Raw genomic sequence first — 26,503 nt, 5'->3', positions numbered from 1 at the left:
GGAAGAAAAAAACTACATAAAGAAAAGTTTTGCATTACTGGCCACTAAAATTGCTGGTAATTGTTTTTAACAGTTCATGTTTATTTTGCCCATGATAGCCCACATTTTTGTTTTGTCAGTAGCAACATTGTTTTAAGCCATTTTGTAAACTTGTAAAGTCTGTCCTTTTTTTAAAATTCGTTCACGGGATGTGGGCGTCGCTGGCAAGGCCGGCATTTATTGCCCGTCCCTAATTGCCCTCGAGAAGGTGGTGGTGAGCCGCCTTCTTGAACTGCTGCAGTCCGTGTGGTGACGGTTCTCCCACAGTGCTGTTAGGAAGGGAGTTCCAGGATTTTGACCCAGCGACAATGAAGGAACGGCGATATATTTCCAAGTCGGGATGGTGTGTGACTTGGAGGGGAACGTGCAGGTGGTGTTGTTCCCATGCGCCTGCTGCCCTTGTCCTTCTAGGTGGTAGAGGTCGCGGGTTTGGGAGGTGCTGTCGAAGAAGCCTTGGCGAGTTGCTGCAGTGCATCCTGTGGATGGTGCACACTGAATATACCTCCGAGTTGGGTGAGGGTCCATCTATAATTATCATCATTTTCAAAAAGGTGGCAAGAGTAATTGGATGAGGGGATATTAATGACTGACTGTACCATGTATGTGAGGTAACTACAACAGTTTGGGAGAGAGATAAAGCGAGAGATCTGTATTTTTATGGCAAAGACTATGGATGGTCCCTAACTATAAAGAAAATATGACACCTGTGTTGGATAATGGCTAACGGTTACTTTGGCTTGGAAACCATAACCACTATTGTTCAGCCCCTTCCTGTTAATATTTTTTCTCTTTTTTTGTGTTTATGTTTTGGTTTCCCTCCTCCAGGTGCGCAAACAAATGGACTGGACTTCCAGCGGCAGCCCATCCCAACAGGAGGCCCAATCACAACAGCACAGGCCCAGGCCTTACTGGGACAGCTGCACCAGGTATAACATGCTACAACTACAAAAAATAATTTATGTTGTAATTCATATTTCCTTCTCATTTAATCTAAATGTAAGAAAACTGAATTGCAGCGGGACCACAGAGCATGAGGGCCTGGAGTTTCTGCATGAATTCTGCCCAGATAACAGCTTAATCTGGATGGAATCAAATCAAATAGTGCAAAAGATTGCGGAATTTTAAGCGTGAGTAGTGCCCATAACTACTTTACGCCCAAGTATCTGCGATCTGTTATACTAGTTCAACAGACCCTCCACTTGAACTAGTCCCCGCCCACAAAACTGGCCATGCCCCCAGGTCGGAAAGGCGATTTCCGCCGAATGTGCTTGTTGAATGGTGGGGGAGGGGGTTCATCACATTATGCCCTGATTCTCAGGCACCCGTGGTCACATGAATCCAGTGTTATTCACCTAACCAGCAGTCAATCGATTACAGTGCTTGATTGCACTGATTCATGGAGATTTTACGTTTGAGTTTATGTTGATGTGTTTATGCGGAAACTTGGCATAACTTCACCTCGGCAAAATTAGCACAGTGTCTGGAGCATTCTGGGTGCAATTTGTCGATTGCGCCTCTAGCGACTCCAGGCTGAGATATTTTACCCAAATGATTAAGTGTTCATTGAGTCATGGTTCAGTTAGGATTATAAACAAATCTAAGTTATAGTGCACCAGCTTTAGTGCAAGTTAGTATTTGAACTTTTGTTTGTTTACAAGGTTAGCTAGTTGAGTATAACAAGGTATTATCTAATGTGACACCGAATGATCAGTGTTCTTCAGACCACACTTGGAGTATTGTGCACAGTTCTGGTCTTCATATTATAGAAAAGATATAGAGGCATCGGAGAGGGTGCAAAAAAGATTCACAAGACTGATACCAGAACTGAGAGGATATCCTTATCAGGAAAGGCTGAACAGGCTGTGGCTCATTTCTGTAGAAAAGAGAATGCTGAGGGGTGACCTGATGGGTCGTTAAGATTTTGATAGGGTAGATGTAGAGAAAATGTTTCCACTTGTGGGGGAGTCCAAAACTAGAAGTCATTAGTATAAAATAGTCGCTAACAAATCCAATAGGAAATTCAGGAGAAACTTCTTTATCCAAAGAGTGGTAAGAATGTGGAATGCACTACCACAAGGAGTAGTTAAGGCAAATAGCATAGATCCATTTAAGGGGAAGCCAAATAAGCAATGATGGAGAAAGGAATTATCCTGATAGGGTTAGGTGAAGTAGGGAGGGAGGAGGCTCGTGTGGAGCATAAACGCCAGCATAGACCAGCAGGGCCAAATGGCCTGTTTCTATGCTGTAGTTTTGATGTAACTCGCTGTAAGTTCTCTGAACTCTGCTATATGTATGACATTTATAATGTACATAATTTGTTATAGTTACCTGATGAAAAAATACAGAGGCAACATACTCGAGCTGTAAGTCCTAAATAGCTTGGTTTTTGCATTGGAACACATTTGAGATTGTGTCTTGATGCAAAATGATGTGGCATGAACTTTTGGCTATTTTATATGGGGAAGTGATTTGCTTTGTGTGCATGTGTATATATTTTTAGTATTATGGTGTTAAATTACATTGCGGTGTACTCAGCATAAGTTCCTCCTGCACGATGGCATACATGTTTTGGATCATAGTTGCATCGTTTATCCAGAGTGGATGACTTCTGTGATACATTCCACTACCTTTGTAAATGATGTAAAATGCTCCTTTTGATATTTGGCTTTTGAATTATACTTCTAATTCAAATAAAGGACTGTTTTAACTTGGTAGAAAGTTCTATATTGTGACCTCAAAAATGTGGAGGTATGGTTTTTTTTTTGGTGTAGCAGTTTTCAGACGTTCCTGCTTGTCTGTTGCATTTTGAGGTTGTCCGTTGATCATATTGAGTTTTAGACTTAGTGACCTCCAATGATCCCTGACACACACAATCCTAGCACACTGGGGTAAAACTTTTTGCCACCTTAGCATTCAAAAAATTCTCTTTACCTCAGTGCTTGTGGAAATTGCAGTTTTAACAGAGAAACCAGCGAGCTGTCAGTTTATATATGTAAAGGTGAAAGATTTTTTACATGGGGCGTTTTTTATTCCGCTGCAACCCGTGCAAGCTGCAAGGCTTGTGTCAATGAAAACATTCCTTGTGATTTGGTTGAATGGCATTCTCACTGTTTGCTTGTTTGTCACTTACCTATTGCTTATTTTGTTTTATTTCAATTTTTCAAGGGCCATTTATTTTTCTGTCACTTTTTTGTCAGTTCCTACCAGTTGTCATCTTAGCAAAATGTTTTTCATGTACATATATACTGTATTGTCATTTTCTTGTCACTTTAGGTTAACTACATGTCAGATGTGACGAACAGATGCTTATATGTGAGTTTTCACCCCTATAATATTTATTGAGGTTATTGTTGGAGCTGTGTGCACTATTGCTTGTTCAGACCTGTGAGGCATCTCAATTTACATAACAATTTTTTCTGCTACAAATTTATATTAAAAAGGAAGCACTTAATATAAAAATGTTAAGCTTTAAATGTTCTTAGTGCTTATTTCCCTAAAATATACTGATTACTAAAAAGACCATTTCAGAGCAAATAGTACATCAATCTGTGGCTACTGGGGCTGTATCAAAAATCAGTAGTTAAGATTGCCACATTGGAAGCTTCAATGGAACCCTTTGAAAATTACTCTTTCACAAAATTGATTTTTGGGAGTTCTTTCCAGGCAGTAGGGTAGGGAGGAAACACTCCTGTTTTAAGATTGTAATAACACATTTATAGTAACAAATTTAAGATTGATTTTGCCAAAAGCTTTCTTAAATATGCTGAGTTTCAAGTTTTAAATTGGCAGCTAGATTCATGACCTGGTTGTAATCCGGTCCTGTTCAATAATCCCCCCATGCACGTTTATTGCTAGATTTTTAAAAATATAGTTGAACTACTAGCCTTGAATGCAGGCAAACAGGTGCTGCCTCTCTATTTTTGTGCAATTCAAGAGAATTTGATTTGATGGAGTATGTTGCCATCTGGTTAGATCCAGTGTTTTTAAGTTAAATATTCAATCTAGATTGTATCTGTTAAGGTGCTCAAGATGCACCTATCACAGCTCATGACTATCCCAATGTACTGTGACATGCCTAGTTCTGAATGTTTTCTGGTACTAGTCAGACAAACTGCCGTATCTATTTAACACCAAAGCCAAATGTCTAATGGATGATGACTTGAATTAGTGACTGGTTACAGTCGTGGTTGCGAGTGGAAAACATTCCATTATATTCAGCTTCTGTCATGGTGCTAATTGCATATTTAATACAACTGTAATTTAGTTAGTGGCTATGGCAGTTGGTATCTTGTTACTTCTCCCTCCCATTCCTTTTATGACTTGGGTCCAGCAAATGGGCTGTTCCCGGGTCTCTTCAAATGCCATTGAGCCAAACAGATGAGTTACCTTTTGCTTTTCTCCAGGGGAAAAATGCATTATTACTGCTCAGTGCAAACTAACATGTATAACTTGCCTACCTGTCTTCATTTTGTGATTATTGATAGGACCATGAAATGCCGATTCACAACTTGGCTAAGAACTGCTGGTGCTCTCTCTTTCAGGACACAATACATTAAATACTTTGCATAAAATGTGATCGGTTTTACTTTCAAACAAACAATACATAGAAAGCTACAGTCTGAATTGGTGCAAAGTCTAGAGACGAGCAAACTACCTAGATTTAAATGATGTGGAGATGCCGGTGATGGACTGGGGTTGACAAATGCAAGGAATCTTACAACACCAGGTTATAGTCCAACTGTTTTATTTGAAAATCACAAGCTTTCGGAGGCTTTCTCCTTCGTCAGGTGAGTGTGGGATTCGGATTCCATGGAAGGTAACCTTCCATGGAATCCGAATCCCACACTCACCTGATGAAGGAGAAAGCCTCCGAAAGCTTGTGATTTTCAAATAAAACAGTTGGACTATAACCTGGTGTTGTAAGATTCCTTAGATTTAAATGAAAGAAGAGAATGGTATATGACTGTAATATAAATGATAAAATGTACTATGTTTGCCGATGACACAAAGATTGGTGGCATTGTAAGCAGTGTAGATGAAAACATAAAATTACAAAGCGATATTGATAGATTAGGTGAATGGGCAAAACTGTGGCAAATGGAATTCAATGTAGACAAATATGAGGTCATCCACTTTGGATCAAAAAAGGATAGAACAGGGTACTTTCTAAATGGTCCCAAAGGGACCTAGGGGTTCAGGTACATAGATCATTGAAGTGTCATGACAGGTGCAGAAAATAATCAATAAGGCTAATGGAATGCTGGCCTTTATATCTAGAGGACTGGAGTACAAGGGGGCAGAGGTTATGCTGCAGCTATACAAATCCCTGGTTAGACCGCACCTGGAGTACTGTGAGCAGTTCTGGGCGCCACACCTTCGGAAGGACATATTGGCCTTGGAGGAAGGGCAGCGTAGGTTTACTAGAATGATACCCGGACTTCAAGGGTTAAGTTATGAGGAGAGATTACACAAATTGGGGTTGTATTCTCTAGAGTTTCGAAGGTTAAGGGGCGATCTGACCGAAGTTTATAAGATATTAAGGGGAACGGATATGGTGGATAGAGAGAAACTATTTCTGCTGGTTGGGGATTCTAGGAGTAGGGGGCACAGTCTAAAAATTAGAGCCAGACCTTTCAGGAGCGAGATTAGAAAACATTTCTACACAGTAGTGATTGTTGGAGGCCAATCATCTCAGCCCCAGGACATTACTGCAGGAGTTCCTCAGGGCAGTGTCCTAGGCCCAACCATCTTCAGCTGCTTCATCAATGACCTTCCCTCCATCATAAGGTCAGAAATGGGGATGTTCGCTGATGACTGCACAGTGTTCAGTTCCATTCGCAACCCCTCAAATAATGAAGCAGTCCGAGCCCGCATGCAGCAAGACCTGGAGAACATCCAGGCTTGGGCTCATAAGTGGCAAGTAACATTCGTGCCAGATAAGTGCCAGGCAATGACCATCTCCAACAAGAGAGAGTCTAACCACCTCCCCTTGACATTCAACGGCATTACCATCGCCGAATCCCCCACCATCAACATCCTGGGGGTCACCATTGACCAGAAACTTAACTGGACCAGCCATATAAATACTGTGGCTACAACAGCAGGTCAGAGGCTGGGTATTCTGCGGCGAGTGACTCACCTCCTGACTCCCCAAAGCCTTTCCACCATCTACAAGGCACAAGTCAGGAGTGTGATGGAATACTCTCCACTTGCTTGGATGAGTGCAGCTCCAACAACACTCAAGAAGCTCGACACCATCCAAGATAAAGCAGCCCACTTGATTGGCACCCCATCCACCACCCTAAACATTCACTCCCTTCACTACTGGCGCACTGTGGCTGCAGTGTGTACCGTCCACAGGATACACTGCAGCAACTCGCCAAGGCTTCTTCGACAGCACTCCCAAACCCGCGATCTCTACCATCTAGAAGGACAAGAGCAGCAGGCACATGGGAACAACACCACCTGCACGTTCCCCTCCAAGTCTCACACCATCCCGACTTGGAAATATATCGCCGTTCCTTCATTGTCACTGGGTCAAAATCCTGGAACTCCCTTCCTAACAGCACTGTGGGAGAACCGTCACCACACGGACTGCAGCGGTTCAAGAAGGCGGCTCACCACCACCTTCTCGAGGGCAATTAGGGATGGGCAATAAATGCTGGCCTCGCCAGCGACACCCACATCCCGTGAACGAATAAAAAAAACAAAGGGTGGTAGAAGTTTGGAACTCTCTTCCGCAAACGGCAATTGATGCTAGCTCAATTGCTAAATTTAAATCTGAGATAGATAGCTTTTTGGCAATCAAAGATATTAAGGGATATGGGCCAAAGGCAGGGATATGGAGTTAGATCACAGATCAGCCATGATCTTATCAAATGGCGGAGCAGGCACGAGGGGCTGAATGGCCTACTCCTGTTCCTATGTTCCTACTAAGTGCACCTCTCTTTTCCCTTAAGAGCATCCCTAAAACTTACCTCTTTGATCAAGCTTTTGATCAGGTCAACTCAATATCCAACATGAAGCCCCATCAGGAATAGCAAATCACTGGTCAAGGAAGCCCCCAACCCCAGAAGGACTTCTTTAAAGACTGCTATAGTACTATATCCTCAACTATTCAACGCATGTTCCTTGTAATCAGCTTTATTAATATGGTTTCTGCCCCTCTTACAGTGCCACCAGCACCAATCTAACTGAGTGACCAATCGGATTCCTACTTCAGCAGTAGAGATGATTGGATTGTTAAATGTTTTGGAGTTTTGCTTAATTCTCTGGAGATCAGCAAGCCTTTGTGATGAACATTCCCTTGAGTTTAAACTGATAGGGGAGGTTGAACTGGAGAAATGATTATAGTGTGTTTCGGATTCAAACTCTGAGCCCTCATTTAGGTTAGATGTTTAATTTTTTAAGGACCCAATCGTACACTGATTTGGGGATGTTTAGCTGAAAAATCCCATGTTCCAGTGCCCACAATCAACGTAGGAAATATGATGGAATTGATCTTAAATGTCTGTGGTTTAATGTATGCTGTCAAATTTAGTTAATTGGATCATCCTACATTCACCAAGCTAAATAATATTAAGGAAGTATTCTGCAAATCAACTAAATATGATGCGGCATTGATTGAAACCATTTAGTTCTTGGATTACCAGAGATTAAGAAATAAGTGGCATATCTATTACTATATCTTACTAACTTTATGCAAAGATGCAAAGACAATATGGTTATTGAAACGACCATCACAAATAACAGGACTTGGCTTTGGAATTACAATACCACACGAGAAGCTGGGTTCAATTTAGTATAACACAACATAAAGCTCAGTTTTAGAATTACATTCTCAAGGATTAAACATAGTATAGCATCTTATAGTTGTATAATCGAGCAACTGATAGAAGATCTCTCTTTATGTATATATCAGTAAAAAGGCTTATGACTTCCGTATTTCAAAAACGGTACCAATATTAGGTCGCAGTTCGATCCTCTCCTACATCAATCTTTCTGTCTCTCCTTGCATAGACCATGGCATCTAGATTATGCCTCTCCTGAATCTTTCACAATTGTCTTTATTCAAATATAATTTATCCCATGCATGTACTTATATATTAACTCTATATTTCTTGTATCATGAGAATTTATATTATGAAATCAAGCAGACATACTGCAACCACGTATCTGTATGTACATGGCTTTCTTTTCCTTCCCTCCATCCCTCCTTGTGTATGTGTGCTTTTGAAAAGACTTGACTGTTACTTGGTTTGATTCCTTAGTCTGAACACACCATAGTAAAGAAAATTCTCTCTCTCAACTAATGGAATCAGGTACAGTCATCTTATGTCTTTTTTTATATCTGACATCAAAAGCTAGCAGAGGGGATATTTATATAATTTCCCATCTCAGGATTTGGGTATTGCTTTAAAAAGAACACTTCAGGGATTTGACACATTTGTTGATGAGATTAGTGGCACTGATCCAGTATCTAGCCATGGTCAAATAATTACAGCTTACAAAACTTGTCAGTCTAAGCGCTTTTACAAGAAATGTTTCCTTAAAGAGATGATTGGCTACTGACCTAGTAGAAGGTCATCATTTGCTTTCTGGAGGATCCATTTTTTTAAAAAAAGTCCTAAACAAAGGGAAAGGAATCTGTTTGGCTTCTTTTAATGATCCTGGCTTGCAGTTTTCAAATCACTGAATGCGATGTCTTTTAAGAAATGCTTAATATCATTACAAAATTGAGTTTTAGCTATATCAAATTTTTTGTTTTTGTACCTTTTTTTTAAAACAGTACGTAGACTGCAGAGAGGAGACTTGAATGGTTGCATGAAATTTTCTTCTTCCATGTTTAGTTTCCTTCAATTTTCTCCCTTTCTAAAGATGCTGACTTATGCTGCAGTATACTTCCATTTGTCCTAGAAGCTCTCCAGTACCTTGCCCAAGTGGCCATTCTTTGTCTGAGCCTAGACAGTAAGTGTTGATCTTATCTGACTATTAAGACAAATTCTATCTTGATCTGATATCCACACGTACTCACTTTGCAGCCTATTGATGACTCATTCTTACCTCATCGTCATCTGTACACATTCTTGCCGTTGCTAACTCCTGTGACCTCAAGTAGAATTCCCAAACCTCTTCCATTGGTAAAGCTGTCTTAAGAAGCACAGATTCTTTTCTTATGCCAAACACATTTTCCCCCTCCAAAGGCTATTTAATCCCGATTGAGCCATGGCTATGAGTGAAGCCCAGTAAGACTTGAGTATTGTTACTGTATTTGCAAGGTTCTGCCTCGTATCTTCGTCACGCCACTGGATCGACTTTAAAAAGAAATTTGATAACTGATTGGCAATCCTTCGCTCACCTGTAGCCTCCAACTTGTTTTCTCATAATGTTTTTTTATTTATCAATTCTACAATGGTTAAAGCTTCTAAACATTCCCTTCTTGGCCGTTCTAAACATTAAATATGATACCCTGCACAGTCATTTCCTTTGCTGCATCCCCACTATGTTAATGATTGAGACTCATTGTACATTATTGTACACTAATTCAACATCAACAACAACTTGCATTTACATAACACCCTTAATGTAGAAAAAACTTCACAGCAGTGTAATCAGACAAAAATCGCCACCAACGACTTCTTTCCCAGGACCTCAAAACTACGGAACACCTTTCTTGCTAGTGTTTCCTTCCTCCTACAATCTTCAGGCTTTTAAGGGACAAGCTTAATGTCACCATATCGTGGTAGATTTTAATTAAGTAAACTGGCAAGAAGTGGTAGGTAAAGGGTTACAGGGAATGGAGTTTTTACAGTGTGTGCAGGACTCCTTTCTTACTCAGTATGTATAAAGCCCAACAAGAAAGAGGAAGCACTGCTGGATCTAGTACTGGGAAATAAACAGATAAGAGAAGCAAGCGTTGGGGAACATCAAGGCAATAGCAATCACAACATAATAAGTTTTAAGGTAAAGATTGAGAAGGACAGAAGACAAAAGACCAAAGTAGTAAATTGGAAAAAAGCTGATTTTAAGGGGATGAGAATGGAACTAGGGAAAACAGACTGGAAAAATTTACTGACAAACAAAGAAATGGAACAGCAATGGGAAACATTTAAAACGGTGATCAATAGAGTCCAGGAGAAAAATATCCCATTAAAAAGTAAGAACAAACTAGCCAGTAATAACATACTATGGATGAATAAAGAAATAAGGGCAAAATTGAAACTAAAGAAAAAGGCGCACACTAAGTACATAAGAACATAGACAACAAAGGCGAGGATGACAAAAGGGAATACGTAAGGGTTAGGAAAGAAGTCATAAAAACAATTCGGAAGGCAAAGAGTAACTACGAAATTAAATTATCAAGGAATATAAAACAAAATAAGAAAGTATTCTACAGACACCTAAATAACAAAAGAAAATTCAGGATAGTGATAGTGCCACTAAGGGATACACACAATAAACTCACAGGTAATGACAGCAAAATGGCAGAAATATTAAATAATTACTTTGCCTCAGTATTTACCAGGGAGACTAACATGGTGGGCATGACATAAGAAGAAGAGATCAAAAAAGATATAAAGACATTTAAGATAGAAAGGGGGGGGAGATAATTATTGAACTAATCAAACTTAGAGGATAAGACCCCTAGTCCAGATGGATTGTATCCTCGCATATTAAAAAAGGTTAGGGAAGAGATAGCAGAGGCACCATGACATATATAAAAATTCATTCAAGAAGGGAATAGTGCCAGAGGACTGGTGGACAACTAATGTGATTCCTATATTTAAAAATTTAAGGTTGAACAAGTGCAGTGAACTATCGACCAATTAGCTTCATGTCAGTGGTAGGAAAGATAATGGAATCCCTACTCAGAGATGTACTAGAAAAATACCTAGAAACTGAAAATATAATAAAGTATAATCCACACGGATTTCAAAAGGGAAGGTCGTGCTTGACCAACCTTATTGAATTATTTGAATAGGTAATAGAAAGGGTAGACAAGGGTAATGCAGTAGATATAATATATTTGGATTTTCAAAAGGCCTTTGATAAGGTACCGCATAGTAGACTCACGACTAAGGGCGGAGCATGTGGAGTCAGGGGACAAGTAGCAGAATGGATAGCAAGCTGGCTACAAAACAGAAAACAGAGTAGGGATTAAAGGTAGTTACTCAGGCTGGCAAAAGGTGGGAAGTGGTCGGTGCTGGGACCGATGTAAAGACAGATGCAAAGTACCCATTTAGTACCTAGGCCATGCCCTCATCCTCCACGAGTAGATCTCCTTTTTAGTCCCTAATCGGCCCCACCCCTCCTCTTACTACCTGTTTACTGTTTACATGCCTGTAGAAGACTTTTGGATTCCGTTTTATGTTGGCCTCCAGTCTATTCTCATACTCTCTCTTTGCCCCTCTTATTTCCTTTTTCACTTCCCCTCTGAATTTTCTGTACATCCAATAGGGAATTCAGGAGAAACTTCTTTACCCAGACTGTGGTTAAAATGTGGAACACGCCACCACAAAGAGTAGTTGAGGTGACTAGCATAGATGCATTTAAGGAGAAGCTAGATTAAACACAGGAGGGAGAAAGGAATAGAAGGATACGTTGATGGGATTATATGAAGAAGGGTGAGAGGAGGTTTGTGTGGAACATAGATACTGGCATGGACCTGTTTTGCCAAATGGCCTGTTTCTGTGCTGTACATTCTATGTAATCACTACTTCCTGATTCATCTGTTTCTTTGAGATTCTTTTCATCCATGGTGTTCTGCATTATTGGCTTGATTTTTCAATTTAAATACACCTGGGATCTAGATCTGGCTGTGTGCCACAGTGGATTCAGTTTTAGATATGTCACGAGCCAAATAACTACATTGAAGAAAGGCAAACACATAAACCCCGATTTTAACCCACCGTGCAAACAAGAACGGGATGTGCGGGATGTTAAAATCCCTGCAGAGACCGACTCACCCAATCCTCGCATCAGGCCCGTTTTAACAGGCGTGTTCTAGCCAGCCACTGAGGCCCTCTCACCAGGCAGGCGACAGCCTCATTGAAATTGAAAAGACAGGTTCTAAGTCATTCATATCCTGACCATATTTTAACTTGGGATAGCCATGTTCGGAGCCCGATGCTGGCCTAGCCAGAAGCACTGGGTTCAAAGGAGCAGTAGGCCCAGAAGATAGCCGAAAAGGTACGTTTTTCTCAAAAGGTTCCTTGTGAGTCTTTGAGGAGAACTCCTCCTCCTGGCCCACAAGGAAACTAGGGCCTGGGCTTCCCTCCCTCACCGCCACTTAACCGACTGTTATTGTTGGTAGGAGTTGACCGTGGCATATTTAAATGAGGCCTGGGAGTTAAAATGACTGAGCCTCACATCAGCGAGTCGGGGCAAGCCTGAGGCTCACCCCACAGGTCCCACGCTTGCTTCTCGCACCCTATTGTACGACACTCTCCTGTTCCCCAAGCTGCACAATGGTTGCTATACTTGGAATATCAGGCAAGTCAGTGGTTGGCTCCATGAACGGACAAATATGGCGCATGTTATGTTCGGAGAAAAGCTCCATTTTCCCCTGGAGGAGGAATCAATCCAACTGACTCATGGGGGAAGGGGTTTTACTCGCAAGGCTTCAAGTGCACATGGCCTCTTACCGAGTATACTGAGTGTACAAACTGTTTTGGCTGCCACTCAAATCGCTGCTATTGCTAGGAATTCGGTGCAAGCTAATATGAACGACGTCTGGGGTAGCAACTTAGCTATCCAGGTATTGGCCATGGATGCCTCAAACATAGATGTTAGGATAGCTACCTAAAGTATTGTGCTGTCATTTTGCATGGCGTGCATTTAAGGCTTCCCACTGGGTTTACAGAAAAATTGATGACGTTCTCTTTTCAAGGAACAGTTTGTTCAGATTCCAGATCAAAGCAACACTGAAGTACAATTCAATTTTTTTCTGCAAAGAATGGATACAGGGTTCCACAAAGGAGCCCACTGAACTGAGTTTTTAAAAAAAATATACACAGGAGGTATGCTATAGGTAAGTACTTGTCAGTACAGGGTACGGTAGCATAGTGGTTATGTTACTGGACAAGTAATCCAGAGTTATGAGTTCAAATCCCGCCATGGCAGCTGGGGAATTTAAATTCTGGAATTAAAAAAATTAGTATTAGTAATGGTGGCCATGAAACTACTGGATTGTCATAAAAACCCATCTGGTTCACTAATGTCCTTCAGGGAAGGAAACCTGCCGTTCTTACCCGGTCTGGCCTATGTGTGACTCCAGACCCACAGCAATGTGATTGATTCTTAATTGTCCTCTGAAACGGCCCAGCAAGCCACTTAGTTGTAAAATCTCGCTAGAAAAGTCATAATAAGAATAAAACCAGACGGACCACCCGGCATTGGACCACTAGGCACCGGACACGACAAAGGCAAACCAAGCCCAGTCAACCCTGCAAAGTCCTCCTCACGAACATCTGGGGACCTGTGCCAAAATTGAGAGAGCTGTCCCACAGACGAGTCAAGCAGCAGCCTGACATAACCATACTCACAGAATCATACCTTTCAGCCAATGTCCCAGACTCTTCCATCACCATCCCTGGGTATGTCCTGTCCAACCGGCAGGACAGACCCACCAGAGGTGGTGGTACAGTCAGGAGGGAGTGGCCCAGGGAGTCCTCAACATTGACTCTGGACCCCATGAAATCTCATGGCATCAGGTCAAACATGGGTAAGGAAACCTCCTGCTGATTACTATCTACCGCCCTCCCTCAGCTGATGAATCAGTCCTCCTCCATGTTGAGCACCACTTGGAGGAAGCACTGAGGGTAGCAAGGGCACAGAATGTACTCTGGGTGGGAGACGTCAATGTCCATCACCAAGAGTGGCTTGGTAGCACCACTAGTGGCCGAGTCCTGAAGGACATAGCTGCGAGACTGGGCCTGCGGCAGGTGGTGAGCGAATCAACACGAGGGAAAAACCTACTTGACCTCGTCTTCACCAATCTACCTGTCGCAGATGCATCTGCCCATGACAGTATTGGTAGGAGTGACCACCACACAGTCCTCGTGGAGACGAAGTCCCGTCTTCGCACTGAGGACACCATCCAACGTGTTGTGTGGCACTATCACCGTGCTAAATGGGATAGATTCAGAACAGATCTGGCAGCTCAAAACTGGGCATCCATGAGGTTCTGTGGGCCATCAGCAGCAGCACAATTGTATTCCAGCACAATCTGTAACCTCATGGCCCGGTATATTCCTCACTCTACCATTACCAAGAAGCCAAGGGGATCAAACCTGGTTCAATGAGGAGTGTAGAAGAGCATGCCAGGAGCAGCACCAGGCGTACCTAAAAATGAGGTGCCAACCTGGTGAAGCTACAACTCAGGACTACATGCATGCTAAACAACGGAAGCAACATGCTACAGGCAGAGCTAAGAGATTCCACAACCAACGGATCAGATCAAAGCTCTGCAGTCCTGCCACATCCAGTCATGAATGGTGGTGGACAATTAAACAATTAACGGGAGGAGGAGGCTCTGTAAATATCCCCATCCTCAATGATGGCGGAGTCCAGCATGTGAATGCAAAAGACAAGGCTGAAGCGTTTGCAACCATCTTCAGCCAGAAGTGCCGAGTGGATGATCCATCTCTGCCTCCACCCGATATCCCCACCATCACAGAAGCCAGTCTTCGGCCAATTCGATTCACTCCATGTGATATCAAGAAACGGCTGAGTGCACTGGATACAGCAAAGGCTATGGGCCCCGACAACATCCCGGCTGTAGTGCTGAAGACGTGTGCTCCAGAACTAGCTGCACCTCTAGCCAAACTGTTCCAGTACAGCTACAACACTGGCATCTACCCGACAATGTGGAAAATATTCCAGGTATGCCCTGTCCACAAAAAGCAGGACAAATCCAATCCGGCCAATTACCACCCCATCAACTTACTCTCAATCATCCGCAAAGTGATGGAAGGTGTCGTCGACAGCGCTATCAAGCGGCACTTACCAATAACCTGCTCACCGATGCTCAGTTTGGGTTCCGCCAGGACCACTCGGCTCCAGACTTCATTACAGCCTTGGTCCAAACATGGACAAAAGAGCTGAATTCCAGAGGTGAGGTGAGAGTGACTGCCCTTGACATCAAGCCAGCATTTGACCGAGTGTGGCACCAAGGAGCCCTAGTAAAATTGAAGTCAACGGGAAACAAGGGGAAAACCCTCCAGTGGCTGGAGTCCTACCTAGCGCAAAGGAAGATGGTAGTGGTTGTTGGAGGCCAATCATCTCAGCCCCAGGACATTGCTGCAGGAGTTCCTTAGGGCAGTGTCCTAGGCCCATCCATCTTCAGCTGCTTCATCAGTGACCTTCCCTCCATCATAAGGTCAGAAATGGGGATGTTCGCTGATGATTGCACAGTGTTCAGTTCCATTCGCAACCCCTCAGATAATGAAGCAGTTCGAGCACGTGTGCAGCAAGACCTGGACGACATCCAGACTTGGGCTCAAGTGACAAGTTACATTCGCGCCGGACAAGTGCCAGGCAATGAGCATCTCCAACAGGAGAGTCCAACCACCTCCCCTTGACATTCAACGGCATTACCATCGCCGAATCCCCCACCATCAACATCCTGGGGGTCACCATTGACCAGAAACTTAACTGGACCAGCCACATAAATACTGTGGCTACGAGAGCAGGTCAGAGGCTGGGTATTCTGCGGCGAGTGACTCACCTCCTGACTCCCCAAAGCCTTTCCACCATCTACAAGGCACAAGTCAGGAGTGTGATGGAATACTCTCCACTTGCTTGGATGAGTGCAGCTCCAACAACACTCAAGAAGCTCGACACCATCCAGGACAAAGCAACCCGCTTGATTGGCACCCCATCCACCACCCTAAACATTCACTCCCTTCACCACTGTGGCTGCAGTGTGTACCATCCACAGGATGCACTGCAGCAACTCGCCAAGGCTTCTTCGACAGCACCTCCCAAATCCACGACCTCTACCACCCAGAAGGACAAGAGCAGCAGGCACATGGGAACAACACCACCTGCATGTTCCCCTCGAAGTCACACACCATCCCGACCTGGAAATATATCGCCGTTCCTTCGTCGTCGTTGGGTCAAAATCCTGGAACTTCCTAACAGCACTGTGGGAGAACCTTCACCACACAGACTGCAGAGGTTCAAGAAGGCGGCTCACAACTATCTTCTCAAGGGCAATTAGGGATGGGCAATAAATGCTGGCCTTGCCAGCGACGCCCGAATTAAAAAAAAAAGTAATGTTAGTGGTCATCGCTTCTAATTTGCTCTGATGTGCGCGCCATCTAAGCCAGTAAATCTTGTGGGAGAAGTTTTCTAGACTTGGTGGCTTTTATGAATGTGCAGTTATCATCCTGTTACACTTGTTCCTATGTACTACATAGTATTCCCCCACACAATCACTTATTTTTCTCTTTGTGCTGTCCCTGTGAAAAGGAAGAATGCTGCGAACAGTACTGCACCTCCCTTTGGCCTAAGGGGGAGTGGGGGGGCACATCAGCAAATTGTGTGTGTTGTCAAATGTGTTTAAAAGTTATTGTGTATTTACCAGTATTAGAGGTGTAAATTTTTGTTCTTGCACTAGTTCATGCATAAAAATGTGCATAGCTTTGTCGAGCCCTTTAAGAAGTCACAAGTGATTCTTTCTAGTCAGTTACAGTTTGAAATTGTAATACTGCTGCTAAACATCTGAGGTTGAAGTAGTGGGGACTTGAGAGGGTTGAGGATATTGATGGGTGTAATCCAATTGGCTAATACCTATAAAGCAGGCATCACTACTTCATGGAAGAGAAAATTGGCCAGACCTCAGACTTTGCAGTGTTCTGATGAAGTTTGCTTCAAAATTCAGTTTACATTAGATAAGCACGTTTTTAAAAAAAACAAACCTCTTCAGATGAAAGTAGCAAATGAGGTGTATGGACAACCTGAGAAACATTGCCCAAGTTCTCCTTATTCCTGTAAAGTAGGTTGCCCTGCTTCTTGTTTTAAAAAAAATCTAATCCAGAAAGATTTAGGAATCCCCAAACACATGTTATGAATTGGGGGCAGGTTAATGCCCCTTCACAGACGTAGAAAACTAAAGACCCTTTGAAAGACTCGCAACATTCAAAAAAAATTCTGATTTGAGCTACTTTTTGTTGGTACATTTCTGTTTGTAGATGGTATTTTTTTTATCACTGAAAATTAATGAACCTTGAAAACTACCCTGGGTTTAGTCCCTTTTTGAAATTGTATACTTTCCATAATCAGAGGATTATCAGGAAGAAATGCAAACAGTGCTTTTTGTGTGGTGAGTGACAAGTGCCGTCCCTTGGTTGGACCCCTAAAAAGCCCACAAAGAGCTATTCGTATTGAGTTCCTCACCATAGGGATGAACTTGTTGGGGCCTATGAGCCATTATGCAGAGATGGCAACATGCTTTGGATGATTGAACTAATCACTTCAGTGGAGATATTCACTGGGATGGTGCTTCGGACCATTTACTGAGTCTCTCCTCAGGGTGGTTTGTTACTCGAAACGGATGTTTCATTATACTCCCAGGTCATAGATAAAAGTATCTCCAGTCATGAGAAATGAGGCCTCCATTTTTCATTTTGCTTGCCCAAATATATGGGGAATTTTAATCCATCATGTACATAAATTGAAAAATAGTAACCTTGTGTGTTCAAGCATTGAGTTTATAGGTTACCAGGTTCAGCTTATTCAACATATGTTCCTTTCACAAAGACTAATTCTTTGAAATTCAAAATTTACTAGGTTCCTTCAGTGTGTGTTTAGGAAAACTTTAGCCAAGTTGGGCTGTTTTGGAGACCATTTCAACTAAATCTGTTGCAACCAATTTCTCAACTCCTGTGTCTTCATGGTTGAGTGAACATGACATCTACTCAAACCTGTTGGTGGTACATACCAGTCTCCATGTTTTACCGCAATGATATGAATCACTTAGTTAACATGGCAGTAAAAATGTCCTGCCATTAGTTAACAACCTTTTTTGTGTCTGTAACATACACTGATAATAAACTTCTCAGCTGGAAAACAGCTGTTCTGGTCTGAATGGCCTGGATCTGAGCTGACAGGTTTGGTAAACTGTTTTGCCGTAAATGTGCAGCATCTATATCTGATCAGAACTGTACCCTGCCTAAGCAATAGGGGAGTGCACTTCAGAAGAACTCATACTTGGAGGTTGTAGGATTGATCTAGCAAACACGATTATTTCCCTACAGCTTCAGTAATTACATCATAAAAACATATTTTGGTTAGTCTGGTACATAATGCACTGTTAATAGGTAAAAGGGAGAAGATCTCCTGCAACTTCCTGAGCCTGTTTAAGAAAGTACCCCTCAATGACCTGTGCATTCCTGCTGTAATACGAATAACTTTTGCCAAAGTTATTAAATTTGATATCCTTATCAAATATGCAGTTTGTTATCTTTGTCATGTAAGTTGATCTTCAATATTCTTCCAAGGATATGCTAGTCAATAGCAGTTCCACTGAAATACAGATGTAAGTGTATAAAGGAAAAAAAGGTTATTTACTTTGGTAAGGTTACCCTCTGCATACTAATTCACAACCCATCTAGATGTGTTTCAATGTTTTTGTAGGAAAATTATCATTTTCTTGTCACCTTGGCTCAAAACTAATAGAAGTGGCTCAAACCTGGAGCTGAAAAAGAGGATCATATCCAAAATGAATTAAAGGACTATGGTTTCCTCAATTGGTGAATAGGACTATTTAATAGTTTATGGAGAATGATATGTTCGAATGAAGGAAACTTGGTTTTTTTGCAGTAGGTTCTATAGTAGATTCAAGATGATCTTGGAGACTATAAGCCAAGCTAAATTATATACTGCCTTTGAAGTGTTTTACTTAAGAAAAAATACACAAAAATTTGAAACCCAAAGTACAAACCTAAGGTAGGTAAGAATTTAGTGAAAATGACTAGTGTTGAAGCAACAAGTGAATAAGTGACTTTTCCCCATGATAGAATTAATTGAAACTCATTGACGGTAAATTCTAGTGGAAATTAATAGAAAATACAAATATCAATATTCTCTTCCATATCCACACACAGTTTAGGAGAATTGTTCTACTGCCTCAATCATTCTTATACCAATGTCATCCAGATGGGGAAAACTACTGGGTCTCCGTTTTTAAGAGTTCGGTGTCACAAGACCATCTATCACCCCTGCCGCCCTCCAAATAGACATGCACACATACACATAGGACATTCTGTGATAAGTAGGTCAATTTTTTTCCTTTCCTATCATTTGTAACAATTTATTTATTAGAACATTGGGAAAATTAATGTACTTTAACATTTATTGTACTGTTTCGTCATGTATGTTTTGTAACCTTTTGGCTTGCAAGTTGTTTTTGTATAAAGCGTGATCCAATCCATAGTGGCAATATTTAACTGTAGGTTTACCAGGTTTGTGCCTCCATCTACATTACTCATGAAATGCAATGATAAGTTGACCACTGAGGATCCATCCTTTTGAAGTTTGCATAAGCTGTGAATCTCTGCTCCTCAGCCAGGATCAATTACTGCCCAGGCTATTGAAATTGCAATTTTGGAGAATACACTTGATTGATACATCATCCAGTCCTCCTACATCCCTAGCTGAAGTTAGTCATCAATTGGATCATTATGAATTGGGAAAAGCTAGTGGTATAACTGAACCAAAGTTTATGAATTGCAAGAAACCTATGAGGAAGAAGATTGTAAGGAAGATATTCTCCTACGTTACACCCAGGGTTGTAGTCCTTTCTTTTGGTTTATTGTAACATCCATGTTACCTCTGAGATTGGTCTTTCATTTACCACTGAGTTCTATATCTAGCTAGGATTGCAAAGCTCCCTTTCGAGCTAATCTAATTTGGCTTTTTCTTCTCCATCATCAAGAACTCACAGGAAACTCCCAAGTCGTTAGGCCTGACAAACTCAGCAGCAATGGAGTAGACACTTTTTACTTTGCCTGTTTTACATATGTTGTAGTGTTCAACTTCAAATACTAGGTAGTTAATAGTGCAAGATAGAATATCCCAGAAAAATAATTCAAAAAGTTTAATAGCTGGGGAATGTGGTTTTATGCACAGTGCACACTTCAAAGGAGAATTGCTCTGATCAGGCTCATTTGTTTCAGCTTATAGGGTTAGGGACCTTCATGCTGTGGTGCTTGACCTATCTCATTTAATTTTGCATTTGGGAAGGAAAATAATAGGACCAAATCTGAAATTCATGCCCAGACTTCATTGTTGCTTTTATTTGTCTGAAAAATTAGTGCAGCAGTGATATCCATCACTGTGTGCCTTTTCTCTTGAAAAGAAAGTAGCACTTTATTGATATCCATGGAGTTTGGTGACCTATGTAAATGGTATAGGTAGTAGTTTGTTTCTTCAGGTAATAATATGTTAGATAAATCTGTGATGGGACATCACATGGCTAAATGGTTGTGGGGTATATTTATTGTGTTGTTGTACCACATGGATACTGGATTCTATTAATGCTGTAGCATATCATGGGTTAATATACAATGGTTTTATTTTGGCACTTTCTACAAGGTGGCTACATGGAATAAAGCATTATTCCCTTGATCTGACACCTTAAGATACCATGTGGTGAAGCTTGTGCTTCAAGCTGACCTCAGTATTCATTCATGGAGAATCCTACACTTCATTTCTGCTTTGGCATCGTTCAATTGTGTGTGGATATTGAATAAGTAAGAAAGTTCAGTTACCTACCTTGCTCATTCTTTGAATGAATTGAATCTCCACATATGAAGTTCCCTTCCTGCTGGCTCCTCTGTCCTATATCTTTCTTGATATAAACGTCTAAGTTTCCATTTTGTTTAGTTTTGTCACAATAACTTGGTGTGTGTTCTGCTGCTTGATTTTTAAAAATTGAGGTAAACTCCCAGAAAGAGGCATATGCATAAAATGAGGGAGGGGGGAGAGGCTAGTGGGAGAAGCTACCTGACTATCAAGGCATCTGTTAGATGCTACACTCCTTAAAAATATGCTTCTCAGTGGCTCTTCCCTCACCCCCAGGATTTGGATAATTTGTATGTGGAGATTGAATGGCATTGAAAGCATGAAGGGTAAGGTAGGTAGTCAACACTACAAATGTTTTTTTTAAAAGAAACTTACTAACTCATCACAGATATATAAGAAAAGATTTATAGTCTAAAAGTACTTAAATCTTGTATTATGCCAGCCGTACCATATATGTGGCAATTTGAAATCCTGATCTCTCATGATAAATTGGTCCACAGAAGAGATACTAATTAAACTTGCATTGAAAAAAATATTTACTGTTGTTTTTATTGCAGGTACAACTTGCTGGAACAACTTTGCAGCCAACTGCTTCACAAACATTAAATTTACAGGTAAGCCATTTTGTTACTATTGAAAATTAGAGGAACATTTTTTTGTCCTAAAATGTTTTCATTATTGTGTGGAGACATAATAGGAACAGAGAAGTTGAAAAGGTTTAGATAGTTTTATCGATGGGGTAGAATTAGCTGCCTTATTCGATGAAAGAGGACTGTCTTGCCTTCCTATCAGGGAAAAAAATAAGCTATTTGCTGCCATGGAAATGACCTTTTGTCACTTTTTTTTTGCTTTCTCAAAAGAAACTGGTCATGGTTGCCATGGCAAATTTGAATCCTGAAGGCTAGCAATGGCAAACAAATTTATCTCCAGAAACAGGCTGTTTGCAACTCTGCACTGTAATTATCTTGGGTGTAATAGACAGAATACATCATTGCTTTATTCTAAGCATTGGTATTGCAGCTGAAAATGCTAATTTAAGTTCTATGACTACGTAGTTCTTATTTGCCATAAACCTTTGCATGCTTGGCTGTCTACTGTATTCATAGTTGTGTATTGTTGTGCTATTATGTGCATGTCTGCATAATTTGAAAGAAAACCTTTCAATTAGTGATTCCAAAATTGTTAACAATTTAATTACTGTTGTAAACATTCTTCTGCTAGTGTTGACAGGGAAAGAACTGGAAGGATTAGTTTTTGATAGCCATTTTGAGTGTGATGTTACATACAAAGCATTCCACATACATGCCAACCTAGAAAACTAGCAAAAGCTGACCAACAATGTCAAAAAAGTTGATGGAGGGCCCAAAAAACCAACAACTTAAGAATGTTGTTATAATCTCAAAACCAGTTAAAGAAATAGTTATGTGGGCTTTGTAACTTGAGCTTTAGGTGTACCCAATAAGTTTTCACTCTTTTTGGAAGATTAAACCCAAATAAAAGCCTGAAGGGGAAAATCTTACCAAAGCACAAAATTGATGATTCATTTCTAGGGGATTTAGAAAATTTTGGATTTTGAAATGAATGGTGCAGTCTGGTTAATTTTGTACTTCATAATTGATGGATTTTATAATCTTTTTTTTAAAAGAAAATATTTTCCCAGCAGCTACTCCCATGTCCAACTCTCCCCGTCTCAGTTCAGATGCACTCTACCGCCTCCAAATCTAGTTCAACATCCACTTTTTGCGATGCATTCTCTCACCCTCCAACCCTCCCAGTTCATACCAGCACTCTTCTCCCTCTCTTTCCATCTCCCCAATTCAACCTGGCACTCTTCTTCCCTCTGCAACTCGGTTTATGCTGGCGCTGCTCCTACCTGACTGTTACAACTACTTGCTGATACTGCCTGATTTATACTAGGCAGGAATTCCTGTTCTTAAGTGAAATCTTGCCTACAGTAAGTAGGAGGAAGAGAGAGCGAGAGTCCATGCAGAGTTCCTGGGGAAAATATTTAAAACTGCAATGATTTGCTTTGCCAATAGATGGCTGCAGCTATATGTAAAAAAAAAATGTATGTAGTTTTGCTATCCGTACCACCAAATTAAAATACTAAACAGATGCTTGTAAATAGAAGTTTTTTTTCTAAAAAAAAAAGAAACATCAAACACTTTTAAAGAAACTGTTTATTGATCCCAAGCTTTAAGTGTACAATTATCAAGTCATTGCTGAAAGTGCAGAGGAAGATGTGAAAGCTGGTGGGGAATGGAACAAGAAAATGATGAACCGTTTTGTAGCCAATAAAAGTAGCCTTCTGGAAAATATTTACTAAATTTAAATTACATTTCCCTGTTCCTTCGCCCATTTTTAGACCTGTAAATTAAAATAGAAAATTTCATATTTGAGAAATAAACTGTGTGCACTTCAGACCTCCCCACCTGACCACTTTTATTCCTTTTCCTGGCATAGTATCCTAGTCCACAAGGAGGCCATTCGGCCCATCGTGCCTGTGTAGGCTCTTCGAAAAAGCTATTCAATTAGTCCCACTCCCCTGCTCTTTCCCCGTTAACCCAGTAATTTTTTTTCCTTCCAGTATTTATCTAATTCCCCTATTGAAAGTTATTATTGAATCTGCTTCCACCACCCTTTCAGGCAGTGCATTCCAGATCACCATAAATTCGTTGCGTAAAAAAAATGCTTCCTCATGTCGCCTCTTTTTTGCCAATCATCTTAATTCTGTGTCCTCTGGTTATCGATCCGTCTGCCACTGGAAACTGTTTCTCCTTACTTACTCTATCAAAACCCTTCATTGTTTTGAACGCCCCTATTAAATCCCTTCTTAACCTTCTCTGCTCTAAGGAGAACAACCCCAGCTTCTCCAGTCTCACCACATAACTGAAGTCCCTCACCCCTGGTACCAGTCTAATAAATCTCCTCTACACGCTCTCTAAGGCCTTGAAATCCTTCCTAAAGTGTGGGGCCCAGAATTGAACACAATACTCCAGCTGAAGCTTAACTAGTGTCTTATAAAGGTTTAGCATAACTTCTCTGCTTTTGTCCTCTATGCCTCGATTAATAAAGCCCATAATCCCATATGCTTTTTTAACAGCTTTGTCAACTTGTCCTGCCACCTTCAAAGATTTGTGTAAATACACACCCAGGTCTCTCTGTTCCTGCACCCCCTTCAAAATTGTACCATTTAATTTATATTGCCTCTCCTCATTCTAAGCATCTAGCTTAGTTCTGTCTTATTTTAATGTCTACATTTTTGGTGAAATGAGCATAGGTGCATACAAAGCTGAATCGAATATTATAATGAAATATCCTGGTACCAGGTCTGCCCAACTTTTGTCGGAGGTTAAACTAATTCATAATCTAACTAATTAATGGTAAACCATCCACTCGCCCAGTTCAAAGGCTTTATGGGAAAGGTAACTTGCAGATTTTTGGAGTATTGCAAGGTGAGATTTTTATCTCACTCATCTAAGATGAGCATTGCTTGGTTTTTTTTGGGAGAGGGAAGAGGGTGAGAGATTCTTCATTCCTTAGGGTGTGTGTTGATAGTGTTGCGACATAGTACATTTTTATACATTTTGATTTTGTTTTTGTATCACGTACTCCTATTCTTCGCTGAGTTTCAGTTGAGTACCACATATGACATAGTGTGACATTTCCATTTCCCCCAGCGGCCATTTATGTGTGACAGTAAGATTGACAGTTTAGTGTTGAATTATGGGAATTTTTGTGTTAGCTTATGTCCACTTGCAATTCTTACAGCTGTGGAGCTGTAATCCATCAAACTGGCCCGTTTTAGAAAAACACGAAAATACAAGGCAATTTATAGCAGGAGTAAAACTTGAACAAAGAAAGCAATTTTTGTTGGGTGTAACTTTACTGCAATAGCTTCCGTTCAATGTAATCAACCTTGATTTTATGTTAACAGGTATATTTGTATTAGACTAGAGTTGATTGGATTTCAAATGGAGTAGATGGTAGAAAATGCAATTTTTGTGGCTGTAAAATTGCATATTTTTAACGTAAGTGTGGACAGTGTTCACATTTATAAATTTTTCCAGTACCAAAATGTACTTGGTGGTGGTGCTGTTGAGCTTGTACAAGTCTATGTTTGTAGCACTGCTGATCTATTTAATATGCAACAATACAGAAGAATATTGCCACCTTTCACCAAATAAAGCAATTGTAAATGTATTGTAAAATTTACAACTTTTTAAATAAATAGTAAACACCAGAAATCTTTCCCCTAAATTGCTGCACATAAATTATATTAGTTGTCAGGGATTTTGACTGAAATTTGTGGGCCTGGACACAAGTTTTGAAGCAACGGAATTTCAACCCTGGTTGAATACATCCAATGTTTTCTGATTAACTACCTAAAGTCATGTGATCTTCACCCCCTCAAGTCTAAGGTGCGTAGACTGGAGCACAACTGGCTTTGCCATCCATCACCAGGTCTGGCTGGACCACATCAATCGGTATCGGGCTTCATTCTCTGCCAAAACCACCCACTACTCCAGGATCATCATGGAGAGCAAAGATAACCCCTGGCTTCTTTTCTTCACTATGAACCTGCTCTACAAATCCCTTTCCCTTGCCCCCTCCATACTCACCTCCAATAACAACTGTGAGGAGTTCATGGAATTTTTTTTGTCACTGACTGAAACCATCCGTTCAGCTGCCTCTGCTGCCTTCCTCCCCTTTCCCATCCAGCTATACCGCTCCCCCTGTGCTGAGCAGCATGTCTCTATCTCCCATCTCCTCCCATACCATCTCCGAGCTCAATTTCTCCATGAGATCCATCTCTTTTTCCTGACTCCATTTTAACTAAAATGCTGACCATCCAACTTCCCTTCCTGGCTCCCAGGCTAGCTTACATTATAAATGGTTCCTTCTTCTCAGGTACTGTTCCTTCTCTTTTTCAAAGCTGCCTTCATCACCCCCTCTCAAAAATCTATCTTTGACCCCTCTGATCTTGCAAACTACTGCCGCATCTCCAAGCTCCCTTTCCTTTCCAAAATACTTGAATATGTAGTTGCCTCCCAAATCCACGCCCATCTCTCCCACAACTTTCTCTTTGAATCTCTCCAATTAGGTTTCCGCCCCTGCTACAGCGTCGAAATTGCCCTGATCAGTCACTAGTAACATTCTTTGTGACCCTTACCATGTTGCACTATCCCTCCTTGACCTTTCTACAGCCTTTTACACAGTCAACCACATCATCCTCCAGTTTCCAGCGTGATGGGACTCTTTGATCCCACTCTCTCCTGTCCAATAATAGCCAGAGCATCTCCAGCAATGATTTCTCTTCCCACCCTGCAACGTTACCTCTGGAGTGTCCCAAGGATCTATCCATGCTCCTTCCTCTTTTTCATCCACAACTCTACCACTTCCCTCAACCCCTCCACGGCCTCTGTGCTGTCAGGCTTCTAGCCCAGCATCCAGTTTTGGATAAACTGCGATTTCCTCCAGTCAGACATTGGGAAAACCAAAGCCATCATCTTTGGCCTCTGCCACAAACTCCGTACCTTTGACACCAACTCCATTCCCTCTGCCCAGCCACCTTCCCTTCCCACTATTCAACCCTGAGCTGAGCTTTTGACCCCATATTTCCTCCATCGCAAAGACCAACTACTTGCACCTTCTT

At 41.2% G+C, this 26,503-nt stretch overlaps 2 protein-coding genes across 4 annotated transcripts in view; both read left to right on the top strand.

Annotated features, from left to right (window-relative positions):
- fstl1b (follistatin-like 1b) overlaps nt 1-26,503 on the top strand; it is a 587,712-nt gene that overhangs the window by 135,020 nt on the left and 426,189 nt on the right. The window lies entirely within an intron of this gene.
- pou2f1b (POU class 2 homeobox 1b) overlaps nt 1-26,503 on the top strand; it is a 166,851-nt gene that overhangs the window by 71,211 nt on the left and 69,137 nt on the right. For 2 of the 3 annotated variants that reach the window (XM_067993030.1, XM_067993027.1), the window contains 3 exons: nt 865-965; nt 3,313-3,351; nt 21,405-21,461. In XM_067993030.1, coding sequence (XP_067849131.1) covers nt 865-965; nt 3,313-3,351; nt 21,405-21,461 — 197 coding nt within the window. The remainder of the gene's footprint in view (nt 1-864; nt 966-3,312; nt 3,352-21,404; nt 21,462-26,503) is intronic. The other variant, XM_067993029.1, reaches the window with a different exon arrangement.

This window comes from Heptranchias perlo, chromosome 11, assembly GCF_035084215.1.
Source record: "Heptranchias perlo isolate sHepPer1 chromosome 11, sHepPer1.hap1, whole genome shotgun sequence".
NCBI lineage: Eukaryota > Metazoa > Chordata > Chondrichthyes > Hexanchiformes > Hexanchidae > Heptranchias > Heptranchias perlo.
Note: the sequence above shows the minus strand (reverse complement) of the source record. Positions and strands in the feature narration are given on the sequence as shown.